General features: G+C 39.6%; 1 protein-coding gene across 1 annotated transcript; it reads right to left on the reverse strand.

Annotated features, from left to right (window-relative positions):
• Positions 1 to 5,347: 5,347 nt before the first annotated feature.
• On the reverse strand, positions 5,348 to 13,645 carry LOC145978211 (uncharacterized). Its single transcript, XM_083110660.1, has 4 exons — positions 13,537 to 13,645; positions 12,766 to 12,898; positions 11,675 to 11,856; positions 5,348 to 5,841 (listed from the first exon to the last, which is right to left on the reverse strand). The coding sequence occupies exons 2-4, from the start codon at positions 12,854 to 12,856 to the stop codon at positions 5,665 to 5,667; spliced, it is 450 nt and encodes a 149-aa protein (XP_082966786.1). The 5' UTR covers positions 12,857 to 12,898; positions 13,537 to 13,645; the 3' UTR covers positions 5,348 to 5,664.
• Between the last annotated feature and the right edge of the window lie 7,441 nt (positions 13,646 to 21,086).

Consider the following 21,086-nt stretch of genomic DNA (forward strand, 5'->3'; position numbering starts at 1 on the left):
GCAATTTTTTAGGTGGCAGCGAAAGTGTTAATTTTTTGGTAAAAAAGTGTTCCCCTGTGCATAGCACCACGCCATGAAGGCGTATAGGGGGTGTGGGGGTAACGTCCCACACTTTCTTGATCCGGTCGTGAGTGGGGGTGATGTGATCAGCATCACGCCCCTGACCGCCTTTACCCCCCAGGGTTTCCCCCAGGTACCCATGTTATTCGACGCTGGGTGGGCGCCGGGGCCGCTTCCATCGTAGAAAAGTTCCCGGATTTGAACCGGCCGGGATCGAACCTGGGACCTTGAGCATGGTAGTCAGACGCGTTACCGACTGAGCCATTTCTTGGATCTGAAGTGAAAGAAAGTAATAATTCTTTTCCCACAATTGATGCATGCGTCACTTCAGATCCAAGAAATGTAATATAAGCTTAGTTCAGCGCTCTCGTGTAAAATACATACTTCTCCTATATCAAGACATTAGAATGTAGAAACGCTCATGAATGTCGTCGCAGAGCAAGCTGACCTTTTCCCCACAATTGACGCATGCGCAGCATGCATCGCATGCGTTCACGAGACGCCTCTGTGGGTGAGTATTCCAGTCCAATTAGAAGCATCGATTTATCAGAGTTTTCCTTCAAAATATTCAACAGTTGAATCAAAACATTAAAGTACTTTTCACGTAACAAAAAAAAAAAAAACAATTCTGCACAATATTGTTGCCCAATATATGGAACTTCAAATTGTGCATGATAATTATTCATTACACTCCTCAAAAGTGTCAGATTTTGCGGATCGTGCGTAAGACCAAAACACCCGAAAAGTATCGGTCGCCGGCCGGTACCGGTGAACAAAATACAACCGATACTTTCCGATACCGATACATCGACATTGGCTCAGCCCGAATATAAATACATATAAAATTATATATATATATATATATATATATGGTAGATTGGGGCGAATTGGGCCACTTTCAAGAAAATCACCTAGAACTACTGTATTGAATGTTTTAATGTAGGATTTTTTTTTTTACAGAAATATAATGAACCATATGTCTACTATAGAGTCCACATCAAATTTTGCATTTCAAAAATTTTGTAATGTTATATAATATAAAAAAAGAAATACATGCCTTGGCCCTACTTACCCTAACATGTCCGGCTGAATAGGGCCACTTGGAAGATGAATAGGGTCACATATATTTTATGCATATAAACTGCACCAACTATACAAAAGCATACATAATTTGGAAAATCACACAAGATACAATATTTCAGAAAATAAAATTATAAAATGGCAAGATTTGCATGCTCATACGTGCTAATTTTTGGAACATTCCCTTTGTTATGTTCCTGGATTGTTGAGACATCGTCCGCAACGGCTTATTCCTGCTCTCACTGCCTGTTCTGATCTCCTTACGTCATCTTCACTCCATTTCTGCCGTGTTTTACGATTTCCCCATCTGAAATAAAAAGAACGAGAAAAAAGAGCATTACTTTTATTTATCAACGTCAGGCCAATTACATACATTTCACATTTTTATCAGAAAAGTGGCCTTATTCACCCTGATTGGTAATATATAGAAAAATGAGTTGGCAACCCTGCTTTGGTTCATTTCCGATAAAGAAGGAATTCATGACAAGTTGTCTCGGTCTTTGTTGACTCTAAGAAAATTAAAGTTCTAAACTTTCAACAAAACAGCAACGCCTAACAAGAATGAATACATGACAGAAATATTAACAATAGGCCATATTTCGTAACACTTACCTTCGATTGTTGATGAAAACTGTTGCCCGACACAATCAGAATCCAACGTTTACGGAATCCAACTGCGCAATAAACTTGTACAGACTCACAGTCGACACACGAGGTGGCGCTGGCGTCGCCTCCTCACTTCTATAAAATGTTAGATTGATTTATGTTGTGAGTGGCCCTATTCATCTGATGGCCCATTCGCCCCAATCTACCTATATATATATTCGCTGCAACCACCAACATTCCGAACAACGAGCCGCCATTGGTTCGGATCCCACTTGAAACTAAGTCCTGTTCAGATTAGTCTATCTGTGCACAAATTGGACTAAAAACAAAAAATCAAACAAACAGATTCCATTGGTAAAACAGGAAAGACCACAGTTGACGTACAGTTTAATAGTGAAAATAAAAATAATTAAACAATTGAGTTTTGAGTTTTTGTGTTACGTCCATTTTATGTGCAAATAGGCTATTCGAAACTGTTTTAAAGCGGGATACGAACCACTGTACGCCTCCACCGGGTATCGAACCCGGGATCCCTTGATTACAAGGCGACGACATTACCACTCGCCACCGGGGAGGCCAATTATTATTATAAAATATTATTATTATCATACCGTTAGGGAATACTTCTTGATTCACCAGATGAGTGAATCTTCTAGTTCTTTTATTTACACACACTGCTCAAGAAAAATGTTTGAATGTTAGGAGGAACTTTTAGTCGTAAAACAAGAAACCTGAACCCAATATGGCCTATTTGCTGTTTCCAAGTAGTTACAAGCTTAATTCAACAGATGGCGTTAGCATGTCATTTAGACTGTCCGAATGACATGATTGAACCTGTTGGCTGTACCTGTAGTGCAGCAACTTGAGGACAAAGAAGCGAAATAGCTGAACCTCGTGATTGTGATCTGAGATATTACTTACTATATCTTTCAAGTGATTGATGTTTCTATCTCTAGTCCATATTTTGATAGCTCATAATTTGTACTTTACAACAATGTACTTAGTTTAGACTCTAATCTAAAATCCGGTTTATAAAAAAAGGAAAAAAATAACACTATGTAAGGTGGAGTCAGTATGGCGTACGTAAGAATATATCGTGAAAGACATGCGCAAATGTGACATTTGTTACTATTGTGTTCACGTACTGTGTGTGGAACTCACTAATGATGATAAAAGAACTTTCATTTGCCCAGACTGTGAGGTGTAATCCATGGTCTTCTGGTAACAAAATGTGACACGTCACTCCCTTGTTTATTGGTTTGTAAACAATGTTATTTCTTTGTGCAAATCTCTTGTCATTATGTAAATAAAATGTAAGTGTATCAATATACTTATCTACTTATAGAAACGACATTGTGGTACTTTATTTACAATTTCTGTTGCATTTTTTGGTATGACTTAAGATGACCGGACCCCCCCCTCCGATTTTCTTCATATTTGGCATACTCACTAATTGAGGCCTCCTAATAACGAATCTGAAGTTAAAAGTTGTCGGTCACGTCTAGAAATTGCGAACCATTGATGCTAGCCTCACAAACCATTGGCGCGTGGTTAGGTTAGGCAAACATAGTTAAAATTTGGTGTCGTGGTAGTATCAGGAATATATATGTATGTGGTTGTGAAACAAAAAATTTCGCGAAAATCGACGGTTTCCATTCCGAAAACTAACGCATTGTTTTCGCTTATTTTGCAATTCTAGACGTTTCTGACAAATTTTAACTTCAGATTCGTTATTAGGAGGCCTCAATTAGTGAGTACGTGAAATTTCAGTAACCGCCAAACGTATCAAATTCCCTTATGTTCTTATTTTTCACATTGGTACTTACGTATTCTGCATTCCTAAGGATTGTTGAAGGTGCCATTTCGTTTTTTCCACGCAAATAATCTCAAATTTGGACATATATCGAGTAATTTTTGTTTGTTCGCTTTCGCTTGCGTTACACAAAATATGGCGGAGAAATCTTGACTAGCGTTGTCCATGATCAGTGGTTATGCAGTGTTGCAATCTTCTTCATAGAAAAATACCTACTTTCCTGTTACTCATTTCGTATTTTTTTCCAGGTTCGAAAACCCCACGAACCATGCACGGATAGCCCCACGAACCATTCCTAAATAGCCCCACGAACCATGCACGGTAAGGTTAGGTTAGGTTAGGTAAAGCAAACATAGTTAAAATTGTTTAGTTTATTTACGTTCTACAACTGTTACACAGTTACAAAACCGCGTGGTTTGAAACACTGACCGGTTATTATGTCATGAAACGCACGCACAAATTTGGTTCACGTAGTAGACGGACATCAAGAGAACAGCTTTCGTGCATCGGAGTGAAATTGACGTCGAAAATTACATGATTTACCGTAAAAAAATTTAAGCGAGGGGAAAAAACACTTCCAAGACCTTCGTACAGTATAAAGAAACTCATTTCGGTAAGTACTTTCTCCTGTAAAATTGATGAAATACGTTTTGCGGACACGAAAATTTTACCACAATCCCAAACCTTAGGTAGGCCGTATTTTGTTCAGATACCTTATGTATTGCGAGACCTCTCACGTAGAAATAGATTTTTTTATATATATATATAAAAAAAATAGAAAACTCGTGGGGCCCTTGTATCCGCTCGAGAATTACGTCGTTCTGATCGAAGAATTTTATGTTTTATGTAACATTATATTTGTTTGACAGAGCGCTGAAAACCACAATGAACCGAGGTATTTCATCTCAATAGTACCACATAAAACCACATTATACTTCACTATAACGCATCGTGAGCTGAAAAGAACAGAGAATGTTCATTAACAACATAATCTTCATAAGTCTGCAAAATTTCCCATTTTCTAGCGGTGTACGTACAAACTTGTCTTCTAATTCAGAGTGACGACAATAATAGTATACATAAACGAGATATTACACACGCACACACATTACATAGAATTACAAGAAAAACAACTACATATCTTAGCATTTCTAACATTTTTATGGCTCTTCTTTTTCCCCTTGCACAGTCCAAGCATCGTGCGGTTGTGATACTAAGCCCAGGCATTCCCCTCTATTAGGCCAATCGTGTGCACTGCCATGTTTTTTATGATGAAGGATAAACAATAGACGTGCGAAATTATCACAAGAAACAACGCCGTACCGTGGAGTTATTGTGAAAGCTCTGACTATCAGCTAGACGTCAACTTGCAGAACGCGTACCTCACAAGAAGACTTACAGCACTGGATATGGAGATATTCACGAAACGATTTAATTGGGCACACCCCCTGCAGCATGTTGAAAGTGAAACACATGAGCTTTGGTCAGGAGGTGAACTAGCTTTCCTATTCATTCAGCTTGAATTTGGGGAGGAGGGCATTTTAAGTCTTAATAAAGGAAAATGTGTCTTGACGACAATTTGGCTTATTGTAGGGAGCTTTCAGAACGAAGCAACAATTCTATTTTGAGATAAATACGAGGTCATAATTTAAAACATACTTTTGCATAATTATGACTACAAAATAGTTTTATTCTAGATTCCTGACAACAGACAATCGACGATTCATAATGTAGACAAGTCAATAGAGAAAAGTCATTTGAAAACATTGTACATATTTATTTATAAATGAAATACAAAAGAGTAGTGTATAACTTTCGGTATAAAAAGGTTGGCTGATTCAACTCCAGGTTATGATTACTTAACATGAGCATTGACAAAATATATTTCAAGTCTGAATCCGAATTTTGCAAGACGTGAACTTTTAAAAAAATCATTTCATGTTCCAACATTTAGAGTAGTTGATTTATATATTTTATGGACAGGTTATGCAAAAGTGAAAGTTAACATATCGGTAATAAATTTAGATTTTGCAAGTTATGAACTCATTGTGGTATTACGGCAGTTAGAATTCCATAGACGTGAGAGGCGAAAATAGAAGGCTCACTTATCGCTCCTTCTTGTTGTTGACGACTGCGAGGTAGCAGAAAGCGCCGCATCGTGGCGCTGGGTGCGCCTGGAGGAAGTTCGCTGCATCGCGAGAAGCGTAGAAAGCCTGCGTGTGGGCGATGTAGCTCTCGTCCTGGTCCAACCCTTCGAGCAAGCTCTTGTTCAGCTCGTCAGTCTGAAATGACGAGAATCGTGAACTTGAAGAAGATAAAAGTAGGCACTTAAAAAGTAACTCCTTTACTTCACGCGCATATTGGTAGAGAAGGGCGGAGCGAAGTAGTACAAGCCGCTTTAAACGTTCGGTACCTGCAGTTCGCTTTTCGCCCTCCACGCAATGCCGTTCCCTTTCATGTGTTTACTGGTCGAACACTCTCGAGCCACTACTTGAGCATAGCGTTCTCTCGCTCCAGATTTTCTCGGGACAGAGTATAGTTATTCATTTTGAAAAAATAACTCAGTTGTAGTTAAAGTTAGTAAGACATAACTGGAAGTTAATTTTACTTCAAGTAAAATCGCGACCATGAGAATAAGTGATTAGATGAAATTGAAAGGGTTTGATTGATTGATTGAGTTGGTGTTTTAAGTCCACTTTATGCACAGTAAGGCTAATCGGGACTGGACCTACAGTTTAAAGTGTGATCCGAACCACTATCTACCTCCAACGGGTATCGAACCCGGGATCCCTTGATTACAAGGCGACGACTTTACCGAAATTGATGAAGGGATACTCACACATACCCACGTCGGGATTCTAACCAAGGCCGTCCGCAGGATTTTTCCTCGGGGGGGGGGGGGCTGGCAGTGCTCGAAGTGAGGAAACGTGGACTGATCTGATGCATTCCCCCAGTTAAGAAAATTCTCATAAAGCATCTCCAGCACTAAGATAATTTGCATACACACTTAATCTGCTATCTTTCATGGCAACTCTCGTCTAGGGATGGCCAAACGGATCCGGATCCAAAAGTTACGGATCTGGATCCGGATCCGGATCGGGGTCCGAAAATTCCGGATTTTTTGGATCCGGATCCGAGAGTCTCGTATCACAATCCCATTATAATATTACCACACCTTAAAAGGTATCACTTTTCAAGTATTGTTCCTAAAATACTTTTCGTACGCATCGGCTAACATACTCGTGCACAAAAATAATCTTACTTGTTTAACATAAAATGTCAGAGGTGATTTTGTAAATGCCATTGAAACGAATATGTATTCATTCGAATGTATTGGAAATGAAAACACACATAAATGTGAGACATTCCATTCCAGGATGAAACCTTTAACACATATAACAAGATAGAAATGTTATACAAAAATTATAAAATTGTTCTACAGTTACAGTTTTACAAATTAAAATAAAACATTATAATATATGCAGTGTTATATAATTACAAAGTGTAAGACTAACAAGGGAGGTTATCTAAGTGTCCCCCTCCGATTTCCATAAAACTTGGCAGGTCTATAGTGGGGCCCAATGGAAGAAATACTTTTTTTTTGTTTCAGCTAGAAAACGGTTTTAGGGGGCAAAACCCCCTCAAATGTCAAGATGAGGACAAATTGATGTGAGGATCTGACCCCTGTGTCCCCCTCCGATTTCCATTATACTTGGCAGGTGTGTGTGTATAAACGGGCCGAAATGAAGAAATACGTGTTTTTTTTCGTTTCGGCTAAAAAACTGTTTTTGGGGACAACCCCCCCCCCCCTCAAATGTCAATATGAGGACAAATTTAAGTGTGCATTTGACGTATGTGTCCCCCTCCAATTTCCATGATACTTGGCAGGTGTGTGTATAAACGGGCCAAAAGCAAGAAATACGTGTTTTTTTTTTTTTTGCTTCAGCTAAAAAACTGTTTTAGGGGGTAAAACACCCTCAAATGTCAAGATTAGGACAAATTGAAGTGAGGATCTGACCCCTGTGTCCCTCCGATTTCCATGAAACTTGGCAGGTCTATAGTGGGGCCCAATGGAAGAAATACGTGTTTTTTTGTTTCAGCTAAAAAATGGTTTTAGGGGACAAAATCCCCTCAAATGTCAAGATGAGGACAAATTGAAGTGAGGATCTGACCCCTGTGTCCCCCTCCGATTTCCATGATACTTGGCAGGTGTGTGTATAAACGGGCCCAAAGAAAGAAATACGTATTTTTTTTGCTTCAGCTAAAAAACTGTTTTAGGGGGCAAAACCCCCTCAAATGTCAAGATTAGGACAAATTGAAGTGAGGATCTGACCCCTGTGTCCCTCCGATTTCCATGAAACTTGTTAAGTCTATAGTGGGGCCCAATGGAAGAAATATGTGTTCTTTTGTTTCAGCTAAAAAACGGTTTTAGGGGGCAAAACCCCCTCAAATGTCAAGATGAGGACAAATTGAAGTGAGGATCTGACCCCTGTGTCCCCCTCCGATTTCCATGATACTTGGCAGTTGTGTGTATAAACGGGCCCAAATGAAGAAATACGTGTTTTTTTGTTTCTTCTAAAAAACTGTTTTAGGGGGCAACCCCCCCTCAAATGTCAATATGAGGACAAATTTAAGTGTGCATTTGACCCTTGTGTCCCCCTCCGATTTCCATGAAACTTGGCAGGTGTATAGTGGGGCCCAATGGAAGAAATACGTGTTTTTTTTTGTTTCAGCTAAAAAACGGTTTTACAGGGCAAAACCCACTCAATTGTCAAGATGAGGACAAATTGAAGTGGCGACCTGACCGCTGTCTCCCCCTCCGATTTCCATGAAACTTGGCAGTTGTGTGTATAAACGGACCCAAATGAAGAAATACGTGTTTTTTGTTTGGGCTAAAAATCTGTTCTAGGGGGCAACCTCCCCTCAAATGTCAAGATGAGGACAAATTGAAGTGGGGATCTGACCCCTGTGTTCCCTTCCGATTTCCATGAAACTTTGCAGGTGTATAGAGGGGCCCAAAGGAAGAAATACGTGTTTTTTTGGTTTCGGCTAAAAAACCGTTTTAGGGGGCAAAACCCGCCTCAAATGTCAAGATGAGTACAAATTGACGTGTGGATCATCTGACCCCTGTGTCCCCGTCCAATTTCCATGGAATTTGACAGGTGTATATAGATGCCCTATGACCCCTGTTTCTTCCTATGCCATATTTACGTGGTTTTGGGGTCAGATCCCCACTTCAATTTCTCCTCATCTTGACATTTGACGGGGGGGCCTCTATACACCTGTCAAGTTTCATGGAAATCGGAGGGGGAGACTTAGACCTCGCTTGTAAGTGTATTAATTAATTACAAATCGTGCACGCGCGTACACACACTATATATATATATATATATATATATATATATATATATATATATATGTATGTATATTATGTATATATGTATATTAACAGGTAACAATATGTTATAAGCACATTCTTACTTTCCAAAGAAGCGCATGTGGGATGGCAAAACGGATCCGGATCCGAAAATTCTGGATCCGGATCCGAAAGTTCTGGATCCGGATCTGAAAATTCCGGATCCGCGGATCCGGATCCGAAAAATTTTAGGATCCGGATCCTTAGGATCCGGAACCAACCGGATCCGGATCTGGCCATCCCTACTCTCGTCCATGTTTTTGCACTATAATTTCACAATTCCATTTATATGAAAGCTTTCCAGATATCACAGGGGAAGCAAGTCCCCCCCCCCACGGGCGCCCTTGGTTCTAACCCTGGAAGTTAGGCAACCGAGCCGGCTACTATAAAAATATGAAGCTGTAATTTCTTATTCATGTGGCCGCGGTGGCTCAGTCGATAACGCGTCTGGCTACCATGCTAAAGGTCCCGGGTTCGATCCCCGGCCGGTTCAAATCCGGGAACTTTTCTAACGATGGAAGCGGCCCCGGCGCCCACCCAGCGTCGAATAACATGGGTACCTGGGGGAAACCCTGGGGGGTAAAGGCGGTCAGGGGCGTGATGCTGATCACATCACACCCACTCACGACCGGATCAAGAAAGTGTGGGGCGTTACCCCCACACCCCCTATAGGCCTTCATGGCGTAGTGCTATGCACAGGGGAGTACTTTACCTTTTTAATTTCTTATTCATAGATGGCAGTACTAATCTTATTTGGTGAAAATCTAATTTATAAGTATACAAAATTACTACTGATTTGTACACGGTTAATGAGACCTGAAAGATGTAAGAAAAACTATGTTCTATTAACCTAGTAATAATAATAAAAAATCGCAGTTTAAATTCAACCTTTCTAAGTTAACAAAACTGGGTTCTTGAACTTACCTAAGAGTCAATGTCTGATAATAAAATTGATTTCTGGAATCAATCAGCATTTCTAACTGTGGCTTGCTTGATTTACTACGTGCAGCCTACACTGCCACACAAAGCCTTGCATTGAGGTTAACTTTTGTATAGGTGTCCTGATAATCAGGGCGCGAAATCATTTAAGACTGGTGGGGGGAGAAAGATCTTTAACTACAAACCCCCTCCCCAGAAACATACATATAAATTATACGATATATATATAATGTTATTAAAAGTAAAAATAAATTACTAAATTAAAAATATAGAGCATTCCCTGACATTCGCTACGAGACTCGGCGGCAAGCGGCCCGGCATCAGCGCTTGTCTTTCCCGGTGAACGGGGTCCGCGACAGTCGCTAGAGTCGGCTATTAACATTACAGTTTTCATATTGTGTACTAACCTTGACTACAGAAGGTGTCGAAAATGATGTCCCTCTGCTGCAACACATTCCTGGCATCTCCGAAGGAAACTGGCATTTACACGTGCAAGTTCGTCTACTGTAATTCTCCCGATTTCTCGTACAATACTCTCTTTTATCTCACGGATGGTGTGCGGATTGTCTTTGTATACTTTATTTTTTAGATTTCTCCATAAATAAAAATCGCAGGCTGACAAATCGGAGGACCTAGAGGGTTTTTGAAACACCCGTTTCTTGTGAGAGGCGGTGGATAGATTTCCGAGGAGACTGTTCTAACCTTTGTCCTATCTCATCGAGTTTTTCCTCAGTAAGTACACGTGGGTTTTTCTTTCCACTTTTATTCAGAACTGACCCTGTTACTCTAAACTTTTTACGAGGTTTAATATAGTGGTCCTATGTTGAACGGGAACACCAGGAAATTTCGTTGCAAAACGTCGTCGCACTTCTCCACAATTCCTCTTTCCGAAGTAACACTCGACAAGAAAAATCCTTTGTTGTAATGTAAACTTTTGTGGTGCCATATTAAGCCACAATCTTCAACACACGGACACGACACAGCACAACTTCCGAGGGAGGATTATACTGGCGTCAGTCTGCAACGTAAACAGAAAGGGAAAGAGAGCGAAGGCAGGGAGAGCGAAAAAACAGACCGTCGCTGACCCGTTCACCGGGAAAGACAAGCGCTGACGCCGGGCCGCTTGCCGCCGAGTCTCGTAGCGAATGACAGGGAATGCTCTTCCAAAAATAAATAAATTTGTTACTTTTAAATATATTGATATTATAAAGTAGCAAACTACGTCCTTTAATAACTGGTTAAAGATGTTAATAAATTATGGAATAGTTGAAGTGGTTTTATTATGTGTAAGTTTTTATTTAGTTATTGCTTTAGTATGTTAATATAAATCAATTAGATTTCATAGTTGTTATTGTTTTAAATTCTTTGTTTTACTGCGTATTGATGTAGATTTGTTAATAATTTGTCTTGAGAGAGAAAAAGCATTGAACACTCACAACTACACTAATTTGTGTATGTTTTCGATATTATTCTTAGTACAGTATATTTGAAATTATTAATAATTGCTTATCTTTTGTCGTTTGTTGTAACAAAAACTCTCCCCCACCGAAAATTTTTGGTGGTGGGTTTTTGAGGCCAAGATTGTTGGTCCCTCCCAGGATTTCGCACCCTGCTGATAACGAAATTCGACCACCCTATTGATGTTCCCAGCCCGGCCTTGGTAGTTATTATGATCCGCTGAATCGGCCGAACTGCCATCTGACGGAGAATTCGAAAAGAATGAGATTTTGACAGTCCATAGTTCCAACTTCTACACTCACCTGTTGCTGACTCAGCTCTGGGAGCGGTCCCGTAGGGGGATCCTGGGTGAACGGGTGGCGAAGGACCCCGTTCTGAGCGTACACGACGAGAAGTCTCATGTAGTGGTTGCGAAGTTTCATTTCCTCTATGTCTGACGGCTGCTTTCTCAACCTCTCGATCCAAGTTTGGCTACTTATTCTCTCTGGAATGAAAAGTAAGAGATTGCAGCAAGGAGGGGCTGAATCGACAAGTTTTCCATCTCATACAAAGAGCCTCCACCAGAGTATTTTGCTAAATAACTGTTAAGACTACATAAAAAATCATCTTTATTTCTTTGCTTCCGAGGTCCTAGGATGTTATCAAAAATACCCCCCTGTAAGTTTTAATAAACCTAAATTTTTGGGGGGCCAAGCGCCTCCTTTGGCCCCGCCAAGTTACGCCTATGCCTTGCAGTGTCTATATTGCGCACACGTATTTCAATTGTAGACTGCTTCAAGTTACGATAAAATTATCTTTAGTACAACCAACATACTATTATGTTGTACATAATATACTATTACATTTATAGTAAGAAAGGGAAAATGCAGATCAAAACCCAATTAATCCATGAGAAAGAACAGTTGCAGCGTAAGAGGTGAGCTTCACTGAAGATACTCAATGCCGACATCTCTTCCACGTACATTCTGAGCTGCATTTTTGCAGGCTAAGGCTCTGGCGCCTCTGTGAGGGATTGTGATGTCTTTATGATAGTCCCTTCATCCATATCCTCACCACTCATATAAATCATCGCGATTATCCCAAAGTGGCAGAAAAGGGACGTATACTAACTAAATCAACAGTTATCTGCCTTAACAACATACATCCTTCTGCTCACAAGCCATCTCTTCAAGACGACTCATCGTCTTCACTTGGACAATTTGTTAGCATTCATTCTTTTTCTCCTTGCTCTCTGATTAATGATTAATAATTTGCATAGTTTTTGTGGAGGTTACTGAGGTACGAAATATAAAATTCAATGTGGATGTTCAATTTCCTTTGCTTTCATACTTTAAAAAAGCTCCGGAACTAGGAAACGGGGTCCCTTTCCCCACCATACAAATCAACTACTTACCACTCTGAGCAAATCTTGCCTGAAGAGAGTTGAACAAGTACATATCGTAATTAAAACTGTCCTTCAGTCTTTCTACCAATTCTGCTGACATCTTTGGTAGGTTGGCTCGCAATATACAGATAATCTGGCAAATCTGCAAGAAATGTTAATCTAGAAAAAACTTTCGAACTCAATATTACTAAAACCATACATAAAAGAGTATAAAGTTGTTCTTAAAAGTCTAAAAATAAATGAAAAGAAATTGAATTACACCTATCATGCAAACTGCTTTTATACCGAAAAGTGTATGTAGCTCTACATCAGGTAATAATAAATACTCCAATCATTCGATTTTTTTAGAAGATTATAATCTATCATGTACAAGGGCATGTTAGATGGATTTTAAAAAAGATACTTTTCATTGCAACTTTACACACAGTAGAAATTAGATATATTTGGACAACTATTAGGAAACTTTAAACTTGGTTATATTGACTAGTAAAATTCATATTTCGTCTCAAGTACCATTCTGAAAAGCATCATTTGATACTATAATTAATCAGTCACTTTGCACACTGAAAAATAAAGTATATAATTGGCTGGGTTTATTTTCTAAGATTTATTAACAATATTAAAACTGTAATTCAAGCCTCAAGAATGTTATGATGTTAGGATTTTGTTGCGTCTAGAATTTTACGGCTATATATACTCATATAAATCCACAATTTAAGTCATATATGTAGTTTATGGACCTTTAAAATAAGTTATATGAAATATATATACTAGACTTACTTAATGTTAAAAATCTTCTTGAAAACAAATTTCTCAAATGTCAGGTAACTTGCTATTGATTTAAAAAGGGTTCTTCTTCTTTTGATATAAAGAAGTGGCATGGCTTCTTACGAACTGTTGGCCAGTTCAAAAATGTACCACATTCTTAACATCTCGTAGGAAGGTAAAGGTAAAATATAATATAGGATTAACACTGCCTATAGGATTAAATAACTTCCTAAGTAGTTTATATGGGCGTCCAATGAATAGAAAAAGAAATAAATCATTTGTGACTAATTTAAAATAAATATTTTTTTTGAATGGTAGTTATTTACATAAAGGTTAATCAGGACCAGGCCCAAAGTTGCATCATTTGCTACCAAACAATCTAAGATAGTTAGTTGATCATAATAATATGTATCTTTCTCATATTTCACATATTATTGAGAACAGGGAGTGCTTTCAGAACCATTGGGTTAATTGTAAGGATAAGAATGAAGGATGAAATGGATTAAGGAGCAAATGCAGAGGCATCGAATCCAGAACTTTAGAGTCTAAAGTCAAGAGCGGTGGCAAAGGTGGACCAGAGTGGGCCTTGGCCCACTCAAATCAGGCTTAAAGAAACTGTTAAAATATAATAGGTAGCTTATGTGATAATAATAAAATAGAAGTAGGTCTACACAGTGGTAAATATGATGGGAAGCCTTTAAAGATTCATCCAATATTTGTAGTATCGGATCGTGGAAGTCTCTAGTGGAATGGAATGCATAAGTATTTCCAAGCAATATGTCCATCATTGTGTTTATTCTCTGTTTTGTGCAATGAGAGCTTCAGGAATGGAAACAATAAACTTAAACTCTGCACCAGAATACATACAAATCCATTGCTTAGAAAACACAGGATGCAAGAGAAAAACTTAATTAAAATAGTCATGGACAATTTGCAGAGCAATATTTGTGCATACCCTTTTTAGTCTTCATTAATAAGAATGACAAATAGATTGCAGGAAATTATGACTGAAAATCTAATGTGCCATGTCACTTAGTAATGCTAATAGTTTCTTCACAATAATTTTTTGAAAGTGTTACCGGACTTTATGTACACTGTATACTACTACCGAAAATTACAGAACCATGAAGAATATTTATTCCATATATTACTAATGTCACACATGAGTGATCAAGTTTCAAACCAATACAACTGTATTAAACGCATAAAAGTCAGTAGGGCCTACCTTACGAAGCCTGCAGAAGTTGCATGAAGAGGTGCTACATCAAATCAAAGAGGCTTTGGGTGTACTCCTGGGGAACAGCTTGCCACTCTGCTTACATGAGTGTGTCCACAGTTCATTGGTACTGGCTGCTGGAAGACTTTGACGGGCTAGTTGCAGAGTTACTATATCCCAGACATGTTCAATAGATGACATGTACGGTGAACGGAGTCCTGCATGGGACCACTTTTGCTCGCTCGTATTCGTTCAGAGTCTCCCACCCTCGAGCGTACCACTTTCGTAATGGAATGATTGCCAAGTGTTATCACAGTGCACTGTCAACCTGAATCCTATACATGGAAAGAGACTACTCCATGAAAATCTAAATAAATAAGTCCGTGCATTACTATGAAAGACCCAAACATGATGTATGTGAGAGTATGCAATATCTACAGACTGGAATATAAAATATAACGTCGGATACACATGCTGACAAACACCTACATAAGGAATTCAAAATATTGTATCACAGTGAACCAGGCTCCTATCCAGGATTTTTTTGAGGGAGGGGCCAGAGCTGGAAATGTATTTTATCACCTTCCCCCCACCCTCCTTCTCTAGTATTATATTCAACTCACCTCATCCCACAAATCAGCCACAGCTTATTGTTTACATTCAATTCTCACAAATATTCGAAGAGTTCTGTGTTTTCTTTTGAACAGCCACGATAATGATAATTCTATGTTCAGAAAATAATATATTTATAAATTAAATTATATGTATTAGCAATTTATTATTATAATAAAGAACTCTAAATGCGAGTTAACAAAAGAAGGAGACACTTTCGTCTGGTAGGCAGTAGTGGCGATTGGGTGCCAAAATTGGGGGGGGGGGGCAAAAACAATTTACTTCCTCTTAGTAGACAAGACTTAGACTTAGCATAGTGCAGAAGCAAAAGTGGAAAAAAAAAGTGAGGGAGACAACTGCCCCTCCCCATAATCGCTGCCACTGCTGGCAGCCTTGCATCAATGGTTGTAGAACTAAAACTACACAATATTGCAGACTGCAGACTTCTGGAGTCTGCCCCTCTACACTACAAACACATTCATTTATGCAAGAACAAAATTGAAATTTTACAAACTTGAAAACTCGTATGTTATTTTCGTAGCTTTTTATAGATTCACATTTAAATATTTCACAGTTTGAGGGGGGGCATGGCCCCTCCCCTGGGTATGGGCCTGCAGTGAACCAAATACCAGTAAATCATTGTTCACTACGAAAAGGATAATCATATTCTGTGAAATAATAAGATAAAGTAATGACATACAATCCATCATCATTTTAATGTGACAAGTACCAGGTGGTTATAATTAAAGTGACGGTGTTCAGAGTGGTACAGCACGGGCTGTAATGAGAGTAGCAGTCTGAAACTTCGTAGATATGATAATGAAGCAATGCGCTCGCGAATTATGCAAAAAAAAAAAAAAAAAAAAAAAAAAAGTTCCAATTCTCGCCACCAGGGTAAAAAATGGCGCTGTAAGCAGTCAAAACGTGGAATTTTCCGTAACTCTGACGTCAAAGTCGGTGACATTGCCTAACCATTGTGTGAGCTCCCTGGTTGTTGTTGGTGACGCTTGTTGCTTTTTTTTTCCTTTAGTGATGTGAATTTTCGCCGAACATTAAAAGTTTGATTTTTCCCGTGTAAAAAGCAATGGCTATTGCGAAGAAAGACCGTGCACTGCTAGTGAAGTTGTTTTACCAGAATGGGAGCAATAGTAACGCTGCACTGCGGAAATATCGCCAACAGAAAAGGCTGAGAAGAGGGCCCATGTCAATTAATGGGCTGAAGAAGATGATGAAGAAATTCGAGGAAACAGGTGAATTGGGTGTTGCACCAGGGAGAGGAAGGCGGCCCATCCCCGTGGAAGTTGTGGACGAAGTTGCTGTAGCTGTAGCTGACCGTGCAGCACATGCCTCAACTTCTGCAACCAGTGCTAGAGCTGTGGCACGTGAATTGTCACTCCCCTGGTCAACAGTTCGCAAGGTATTGCGGTGCATTTTACACTGGTATCCCTACAAGATTCAAATTGTGCACCAATTGAAACCCCAAGATATTCCACAACGCCGTGAGTTTGCCCATCGGTTTTCGGCACGCATGGAAGTGGATGACATGTGGCCGGGGAATATTCTGTGGACTGACGAGGCGCATTTTACTCTGGTCGGTACAGTGAATACTCAGAACTGTCGCATATGGGGTTCCACTCGTCCACATGTTGTGCAGGAACAACCATTGCACTCAGTTTACGCGACTGCATGGTGTGGGTTCACTAGCTCCTTCATTCTTGGTCCGTTTTTCTTTGAGGAGATGACACCTCGAGGGCCTGTTAGGTGTACAGTGACATCTGCACGTTATAGGGACCTCCTTGTGCAACACGTGATTCCAGCTTTGCAAGAACGGAACTGTGAACACACCACCATTTTCATGCAAGATGGGGCAACACCACATGTCGCTCGCCACGTGAAAGATTTGCTGCGAGAAACCTTCACAAATGACCGCATCATCTCTAGGCAGTTTCCAGATGATTGGCCTTCCAGATCCCCCGACCTTAATCCATGTGACTTCTGGCTGTGGGGATATTTAAAAGATCGTGTCTATCAGGGACATGTCCGGTCTCTGCCTGATCTGAAGGCTAGCATACAACGACATGTCGCTCAGATTTCACCAGACATGCTGCGAGCAACCGTCGACCATGCCGTGTTACGAATGCAGCATGTTGCTGAATTGGGAGGCCATATTGAACAGTTCTTGTAACCATAGTTCCTAATAAACACGCCAGAGCCATTGTTCTCATGTGTTTGATCTTTCCTGCCTTTTTCCTGTAACTATACCACGTTTTGACTGCTTACAGCGCCATTTTTTACCCTGGTGGCGAGAATTGGAACTTTTTTTTTGTATAATTCGCGAGCGCATTGCTTCATTATCATATCTACGAAGTTTCAGACTGCTACTCTCATTACAGCCCGTGCTGTACCACTCTGAACACCGTCACTTTAATTATAACCACCTTGTATATAAAATATCCGCTTTGCTAGTTTCAGCCCACAATCAACCATTTCATCCAGTATATCACTGTATTGGTAAGAAAGACTAAACTACATTTTAACATGGATGTGATGACCATGATCACTTAAGTTTCAATTTAGCTGCATCTTTCGGTAAATTTCTCGTATCGGACAAACGGATTTCTTCAAATTTACAGGAGAAATTACTTACCGAATGTAGTTTCTTTATAGTTGTGGAAGTTCGGGGAAGTGTTTTCTCGCATCGTTCATTGAATTTTGCCGGTAAACAGTGACGTGCACTGAGGAGTAGCTAGTATAGCAGAGATAGATCAATCAATCTCACATTTCGAATTATATTCAAATCACAATATTCATTGTCTTGTTAAAGCCACAGTTCATATGCAACACTTTCTTTTTCACGAGCTTCTCGTCCATCGGTGTGATCCGCGGGCAAAGCTGGCTGGATACCCTAGCTCGCTCTTCCTCCGCCTGACCAGTTTCCAGGTAGAAATGGCCGGCTCAAGGAAAAGGAAGATTTTTACCTCTACCTCCCTTGTCCCCTCTCCCCCTGCTGCAATGCTTGAAAGCCCAGGCTTTCAGGTCCCCTAGTCTATCTCCTATAGGACTCATAGATATTATTTTTGTAAATCCTCTAAAGAACTCAGGGTAAAATTTTCTGCAGTACTTATGTTCTCTGTATTTACACAACCTTTTACACGTTGTACAATATGTATGTATAATATGGGATGTAGTTTTATTATTTATGAAATGGGAACGTGTTATGTGCAGACAATAATATTATGCTTTCTTTTTTTTCTTTTTTAAAGTATGGAATATATAATGATTAAATTACAAATATGTCCTCGGGCTCTCTCTCATTCTCGTTTTAGTAGTGTTTTATTTAAATATACTACTCTTGGCTTCTAACAGTCATAAATACGGATGTATTTATTTGGACATATTGTTGTTGGTTTGGTTTATTTTACTTCGCTTTTCTGCCACATTTGGTTATCGTGAAAATGAGGATGAGTGATGATATGATGAAATTGATGAAGGGACCTCATATGAACAATCCAGGCCAGGATTCGAACCCGTGATGAGTGCGCATTTTTATCCTATGTGTTGTACTCTGCAGTGAATGATGAAATAATTTGAAATGAAAAATGTATCTCAGAACTCAAAAAGCCAAATGAACATTATTGAAGAAACTACAAAAAAGTGTGTTTTGTTACCTGTTTTGTTTCTGTGCATAAAGTGTACTTAAAACACCAAATCAACCAACCGTGGGGGGAGTGGTTATCACAGCGTGCTACGACACCAGAAGTTCCAAGTTCGAACTCCTACATGGGCGTGGGTGTTCTTTGTGTTTGTCCTTCATCAATTTTATCGTATCATCTTTGCAATTAACCAAATGTGACAAAAAAGCGACGCTAAGTAACAAAAATGAATTCAAATCATTGATTGATTGCTTGATTTGGTTTATTTTATTTCGCTTTTCCGCCACTTTTGGCTAATCGTAAAGATGATACCATAAAATTGATGAAGGGACACACACAAAGAATACCCATGGCCAAGCCGAGATTCGAACCCAGGATATCTGGCTTAGTAGCTAAATCACATTGTTTTTTTTTATTCTCGAATGTGGGTGGGGTTTACGTGTACTTTTGTTTAGTCCTCTTTCATCATTTTGCAATCTTTTCCTGTTATTGACATTCTTTTCTTTAGGAATAGGGATGTGACTCACACAAACCCCACCCCACTTGAGCACGCCACTGACTGCTACCCCAAGTGTCGACGTCACCGCACGTCACTGCCGGTAAATCATCTATTTTTTTATATAAATGTGTGACCGATTCACAGAAGCTGTTGCATCCATTTCCTACCAGCTGGGTGTTGCCCTGTGTGTGATGACGTAATCACGGTCAATGCCGGTCAGCGTTTCCAAACATGTGTTTTTGTAACTCAAGAAGGTACGTTTCCGCAAATGGTTTGTGGCGCTGTGTGTCAATGGTTCGTGGGGCTATGCGAGAATGGTGTGTGGGGCTACGCATTTTTTTTCTAAATCAATTTTTAACTATTGTAACCTAAACGTGACCCTACCTAACCTAACCTTACCGGATATGGTTCGTGGGGCTATGTATCAATGGTTCGTGGGGCTATGCGTCAATGTTTTGTGGGGCTACGTAGGTATTTTTGGGTGCAGTGGGGCAGAAACACTGCATGCCGAGTACGGTAGTGAAACTGTGACCGCCATTTTGCGTGTTACCGAAGGCAAAAAGAAACTAAGAAAACTTACTCAATATGTCGTAAATATTGCTAATTTCCATGAAATAAGCGAAATACCACCTTCAACAATGTCTCTCAATGCAGAATACGTAATATTGAAATTAAAAGAACTAGCAAATTTCAGCCGTTTGTCCAATACGAGAAATTTACCCATCTTTCACTTCAAGATCCATATTTGAGGGCCGATTATATGGTTATACAAATGTACATGTTCTACTGGGCTTCAAGTGCATGCTGCTCATTTTGCCTGGTCATGTTATTCGAGGGCAATAGGGAGGATTGCTCTTCCCAACTTCCTCATATCTGATTTTTCAGTTTACTGTGGCAAAGAGATGTATTATGATAACAACACGCAATGACAACCTGAATTCCTAATTTTGCTAAACAATAATCTCTAGAACAGAGATCGTCAAACTCCCCAAGACAAGTAGCTACTTCCCACATTTTACAATGCATGGTGAGCTACGGAAGGTGAATTTAATTTTTCATTATACTTTCTTTGGTCATAAGAATTTTAAAGGAGCTTTCAGACCAGAGAGACACGTAACATATAGATTTCACACTGCAGCGACAAACGACACGAGTTGTTTCACTAAAATTTTAAAGGAGCTTTCAGCCTGAAGTGACATGCGATACGTGACATGGGTTTCATGGAAGCGATAAGAGTCTAAAGCAAAACATTCACCGTGCATGGACAAACAACAGACCAAGGCAACAAAATGACCTAATGAGCTGTCATGTGGCTTCAGTTTAAAAGTTTGCATTGATTACTGAGGGTCTGCTTCCAAGCGACATGTCTTGTTTTCTTCTCGCTCCGATGTGAAATCTCCCTCACATTGCTTGTTATTTATCTCTCATGACCAGACAGGTCAATCGAGTTAATTTATGTTACTTGTAGGTCAATTAGGGCACCATTTTTTTTATGGCTCAAAAACCATCTTCGGACACAGATGAGACTGTCCCATTAGGTCATCTTTTTTTTAAAATTTGCCGAGTTGTGTCCTAAAATTCA

This window comes from Lepisma saccharinum, chromosome 24 (genome assembly GCF_977018435.1).
Source record: "Lepisma saccharinum chromosome 24, izLepSacc3.1, whole genome shotgun sequence".
Taxonomy (NCBI): domain Eukaryota; kingdom Metazoa; phylum Arthropoda; class Insecta; order Zygentoma; family Lepismatidae; genus Lepisma; species Lepisma saccharinum.